The sequence below is a fragment of the Canis lupus genome, chromosome 35 (assembly GCF_048164855.1).
Source record: "Canis lupus baileyi chromosome 35, mCanLup2.hap1, whole genome shotgun sequence".
NCBI lineage: Eukaryota > Metazoa > Chordata > Mammalia > Carnivora > Canidae > Canis > Canis lupus.
The window spans coordinates 8427043-8433042 of record NC_132872.1 but is presented as its reverse complement, the minus strand read 5'-3'; the positions used below and the strand labels follow the sequence as shown (position 1 = coordinate 8433042).

General features: G+C 57.6%; 1 protein-coding gene across 1 annotated transcript in view; it reads left to right on the top strand.

Moving 5' to 3' along the window:
• The first annotated feature begins 4786 nt into the window (after positions 1-4786).
• The window catches only part of ARHGAP31 (Rho GTPase activating protein 31), a 110035-nt gene continuing 108821 nt past the window's right edge, over positions 4787-6000 (top strand). Inside the window, exon 1 of the mRNA XM_072812421.1 lies at positions 4787-5248. Within this exon, the coding sequence (XP_072668522.1) occupies positions 5146-5248 (103 nt within the window). The 5' untranslated portion in view covers positions 4787-5145. The remainder of the gene's footprint in view (positions 5249-6000) is intronic.

Here is a 6000-nt window from a genome sequence, read left to right as displayed (position 1 = left end):
ACAGGGAAGAGGAAAAGAAGAGAAAATGTACCCAGCAGGAGGAACGAGCTGGCATTCTCTATTGCAGAACAAAGAATTCAGAATACTCTAAAACTGCTGATTGCTGGGGCACCTTGGTGGCTCAGTCGGTTAAGTGTCCAACTCTCAATGTCAGCTCAGGTCATGATCTCAGGGTCCTGGGATCTAGCCGTGGGTCCTCATCAGGCTCCGCAGGAAGTCTGCTTGAGGATTTCTCACCCTGTCCCTTTGCCCCTACCCCAGCTCGTGCTCATGCTCTGTCTCTATCCCTTCCTCACTCTCAAATAAATAAATAAATAAATAAATACATTTTTAAAAAATAAAATAAAGCTGCCGATTGCCAGTTCTAGCTTTATGGCCAAGTAAAATAAAAGGCTAGCTCACAGGTTACGCTAAAATCACCCAATACCCACCTTCTGTCTTCTGTATCTCATTTATTTATAGCAGAGATTACTACCATCACTGGTGAGCGAAGGAAGCAGATGGCACACTTTGATAGGCATTAGTCTTAGTCACAGACCAGCTAAATCATAGGCAACAACAAAACTCTATGATGGAAGCTCCACATAAGTGAAGTGCTTTTTGTCCTATGATAATCTGCTGAAGGGATCATTTATATTATTATCAAACAGCTCGTCCTCCTATTAACATTCTTATGCAAGCTCCATATAATCTTGCTTTCTAGGAAATCCCAAGCTCAACAGATAAACCCTTTGAAACCTAAATCTGATTTTCTTCAACAGATCCAGACAAAGCTGCACATCTTAGGATAAGCAAGGAGAAAAAAAGGAGAGGAAGAGATAAGCAGAGAAAGGAAAGAGAAAGAAAAATAGAGTGTCTAGAACAAGGGCCAGATTCAAGTTTGGCATCTGTCACAGGGCATACTCAGCAATGAAAGGGGACAGGGACAAATGGGGAAGGGGAAAGTTTTCCAGCTTTCTGGGGCTCGCCATCACTATGTAGCTTCATTATCTGGCTTGATAAATTGTGAGTTCTTCCAACCATAAAGTGTAGGTAATTGAGAGCTATCAAATAAAGACAAAAACCCCACCGTGAACATATATCGAATATTTGATATCAGCCCAGGCATAATGGATGCCTTGCCCAGTGCTCAGTATTACCTCAAGTCTGAACTCTAAACACCTTGAACCCAACTTACCACGACTTACCAGGAAGCAAGGACCAAAAGGTCTCAGGCTGTTCTAGGATGAAGCTTCTAGGATTGCAGAGTCCCCCTGGGAATCCCCAGTAAAGCACAGAAGAATCTTAGGGCTGTGTCAGGGTCACTAGTTTTCCTGGTTCACCTAGGCAGCTCTGTTTTGTGACAACCTACACTTCTGCATTTGGTGATTAAGGGGATCTGGTACATGGCTAATGCTACACGGCCAAGTGTATGAGATTTATAAATTACTGGTGGGCTTTATTGTGAGGAAGATTATATTTAACGAAAATTGCATGTAATTGAAAATTAATTGATATTTGAATAAGGGCTGTATCAATATACACTTCCTAATTTTAATAACTGTGCTCTGATTATAGCAGATATTAATACTTGGGAAAGCAGGATGAAGGGTAGATGGGAATTCTTTGACTATTCTTTGCAAGTTTTTTATAAGCTGAAATTACTTCAAAATGAAAAGCTAAAAGAATGTTTTTAAAGATTTAAAGAGGTAATTCAAGGACTAGATAATTTATCCATATTTTGTGCCCGGACCCAGGAAAAAAAGCACCCCTTTGGCCTCTCCCCTTTGTTGCCCAACTGATGAAATCCGCTGTGTGGCAGATGAAATAAATGAATACGAAAGTCTTCGCTAGAGTAAACGCCTTAACAAATGTTAATGGTAATAATTACAGTCTCATATGGAAATGCTTCTCTATAAATAAAGGGAGGAACAAGCCATCACACTGAATCCCCTACCAAATATTCTCTAAGAATCCTACAAAATGCTTAGAAATTGCCCTTCTGGCACTAGGGAACAGGGAACCATTGACAGGTTTTGAACAAAACAGGCATATAACAACCATATTTCAGGAGGGCTCATCAAGCCTAATTTGGTACATAGGATGGATGAAGCGGGCAGAGGTCGGACTCAGCGAATCCCACTATGACTTATTCTAATAACTGAGGAGTGAATAATCCTTGCTGAATGGGCGTGGAAAAGAAGAAACCCAGAAGGGAGGCATTTTGAAGGACTCATCGGTCCAGGCAGGACTAGCCTGGAGGGGGGGTGGAAGGAAAGAAATGAGTCAGTGGTTAGTTGAAGATGTCTAGCCAAGATGACCGGGCAATGCTAGTGTCACTGAGAGACAGATGGAAAATGGAAGCAGACACCCTGCACAGAGCTTGGGGTGGGAACTCAAGTGGCTCCAGAAGCCAGGCAGGTGCAAAGGCGGGGAAAGACGGGCAGTGGGGGCTGCAAACCTGAAAGGGGGCTGTCACAGCTGGGCAGTCCTTGCCACGTGGGACTGCACCTTCCGTGTGACCAGACCTTCCATTTTTGCAAGAGAAGCTAGAAACTCAGATCTCGGAAGTGAAATCTCTTAACCCTTTAACGTCGGAAATCAATCTTTAAAAACGTTAAAGCACGGTGGGTGCCAAACCAAACACATCTGCGGCCCAGCTTCGGGAGGCAGGCTGTCCCTTGTGACCTCTGACAAGGACAGAAGGCTAAGGGTCAAAGTGCACTGTCCCCCTGATACGTGGGGAGTTAAGTAAGTGACTGGAAAGGGATTCAGTAACTAAAATACTGTCCTTAAAGCTTCAGTCAGCGATCTGAGCTGCTTGGAGGTCCCCACCCTTCACGTCTATATATGGATTTGAATTTATGCAGGAAGTTTAATCTAATCTCCAAATGGTTAAATCACAAGAATTCGAGTGCTTACTGTGTGTGCTGAGTACACAGAAGTCAAGGAATTTCGGATCTAACTGGAGAAGAAAAAAAAAATCGTGCCCTCCTGAAAACTTGAGACAAATTATGAGACGGGCTGGGAGCCTCCTTTCTCCACGTAGAATATCAGTCACCTTAAGTCTTGGATGCCCGGCCGGTCACTTCCATTTAGCAAACTTGCAATAGTGTGTGTGTGTGTGTGTGTGTGTGTGTGTGAATCCCTAATCAGAAATCTGATTTCCCAGGCAGTGGCTAGAAGGCGGCACCCCCCAGTGTTCCCTTAACTTCGCAGGGGGAGAGCTACCTGGGTGGGGGGCACCTGGGCACAGGGGAGGCCGCTGGGAGTGGGGGGCTACCTGGGTGGGGGGCACCTAGGCGCAGGGGAGGCCGCTGGGAGTGGGGGGGCTACCTGGGTGGGGGGCACCTGGGTGCAGGAGAGGCTGCGGGGAGTGGGGGGGTTATGGGGTGATTACCTGGGTGGGGGGCACCTGGCCGCAGGAGAGGCTGCTGGGAGGGGGGGGTGGTTGTGGGGTGCTACCTGGGTGGGGGGGCACCTGGGCGCAGGGGAAGCCGCTGGGAATGGGGGCGTTGTGGGGGGACTACCTGGGTGAGGGGCACCTGGGTGCAGGGGAGGCTGCTGGGAGTGGGGGGCTACCTGGGTGGGGGCACCTGGGCGCAGGGGAGGCCGCTGGGATTAGAGGGGGACTACCTGGGTGGGGGCACCTGGGCTCAGGAGAGGCCGCTGGGAGTGGTGGGAGGCTACCTGAGTGGGGGGCACCTGGGCTCAGGAGAGGCTGCTGGGAGTGGGGGGGACTACCTGGGTGGGGGGCACCTGGGCTCAGGAGAGGCCGCTGGGAGTGGGGGGGACTACCTGGGTGGGGGGCACCTGGGCGCAGGAGAGGCTGCTGGGAGTGGGGGGCTACCTGGGTGGGGGCACCTGGGCGCAGGAGAGGCCGCTGGGAGTGGGGGGCTACCTGGGTGGGGGCACCTGGGCTCAGGAGAGGCTGCTGGGAGCGGGGGGACTACCTGGGTGGGGGGCACCTGGGTTCAGGAGAGGCCGCTGGGAGTGGGGGGGGCTACCTGGGTGGGGGCACCTGGACGCAGGGGAGGCCGCTGGGAGTGGGGGGGACTACCTGGGTGGGGGGCACCTGGGCGGGGGGCACCTGGGCGCAGGGGAGGCCGCTGGGAGCGGGGGGCTACCTGGGTGGGGGCACCTGGGCGCAGGGGAGGCCGCTGGGAATGGCAGGGGGCTACCTGGGTGGGGGCACCTGGGCGCAGGAGAGGCCGCTGGTAGTGGGGGGGACTACCTGGGTGGGGGCACCTGGGCGCAGGGCAGGCGGAAGCCCGCTGGCCGGCAGGTCGCGGGGCGGGGGCCCCGCCTTTGTCTCCGCCGGCAGGTGTGGGTGCGGGCGGCGGGGGCACCGAAGCGCGGGGCGTGGAGGGGGCGTGGAGGGGGCGTGGAGGGGGCAGCCCGGGCGGGGCGGCGGGGGCCCACCTGGCAGCCTGGGTCCAGGAGGCCGGGCGCCGCCTCCCGCGGTGCGGGTCGGGGTCGGGGTCGGGGTCGGGGTCGGGGTGCGGGTCGGGGTGCGGGTCGGGGCCGGGTCGGGGGGGGTGCCGGGGGGCAGGAAGCGGCGGCCGGGCTGCGGGCCCCGGGGGCGCGGCGGCTTCCTCCCGGGCGGCGCGGAGGGCTCGGGGGCCGGAGCTCCGGGCCGGGCCCCCCCGCCCCCGCCCCCGCCCCCGCCCCCGCCCCGGACTCCTCACCACCCACCTACTTCCTCCGGCCCCGTACACGCGCCGCGCCGAGCTGCCAAAACTTTCCACCCCCGCCCCCTCCCCGGCTGACTTCCTTCCAGCGTTTCCTGAGCTGGATGATCCTCGGGTTTGTAAGACAGGAAAAAAGGGACGGCGCGAGGGCGGGCGGCCGAGGGGCCGGGATGCTGGCTCCGCGCGCGCCCCGAGCCGTCTGAGGGCGCGGCCGCCGCCCGGGAGCCGCGCGGAGGAGACCCCGGCCCGCCCCGCCCCGCCCGCCCGCGCCCCCGCCCGCGCCCGCGCCCCGCGCCCCGCGCCCCGCGCCCCCGGCTGCCGGCGGCCAGGTGCGCCCCCGCCCCGCCCCGCCCCGCCCCGCCCCCCGCAGCGCGGCCCTGGAGGAGCCCCGCGCCCCCGACCCCGGACACCGGCCTGGGCGCGGCGCCGAGCCCTCGGGAGGGGAGCCGGAGGCCAGGCTCGGCGGGACTAACTCATGAAGAACAAGGGTGCCAAGCAGAAGCTGAAACGAAAGGGAGCCGCCGCCGGAGCCTTTGGCTGTGACCTGACCGAGCACCTGGAGAGCTCAGGACAGGATGGTGAGGTGCCTCCGGGCCTTGCGCACCCCCCGCCCTCCCCGCCCTCCCCACCCTCCGAACCCGGCTTTGCTTTTTGTTCGAGGGAGACGCGGACCCCTCTGGGGCGTGTTAGGCGCACTTCGCAAGTTCGTGCCTGCGAGGCCTGGGGGCTCCGTGCATGTTTTTTCCTTTCTTTTTAAAGGACTCGCGGGATCGCGGAGGTGCCCGGCGCGGCCACCCCGGCGCGCAGAGGTGGCGGCGGCCCCTCCGCAGGTCCGCACCAGCCGTTAGGGGCGGTGCTGCTCCTGCTCCCACCGGCCACTCCGCGGGCTGGGGCTGGAAGCGCCCGAGGTCCTCATCTCCAAGTTTGGAAGTCGGGAGGGGAGGGATGCGGGCTGGACGTGTGGGATGGTGGTGGCCGGTGGGCTCCCCCCACCCCCGCCGCCCGGGCGCACAATCTGACCGCCTTGGGTGTCCTTCCTGGGCTCTCCGGTTTCATCCGCTCACATCTTTTTTTATTAATGTGCTGGAAGGCAGGGGGTGCGGTGGATCCTGGCCGGGGGAGTGGTTGCACAAACATTTTCTGAATTTCTGAACTGATGCCAGATATATGGTAACCTCCCTCCCTCCCCTCCCCAACCCCCCCCCCCAAGACCCTTTACCCCCTCTCGGCTCTCGGATTAGCATTTGGTGTGTCAGACAAGAAGAGTGTTGTAAAAAGGTCAGAGGGCCTGGATTTTAAAATAGTTTAGGGTGTGGAAAAGAAGAGGAGA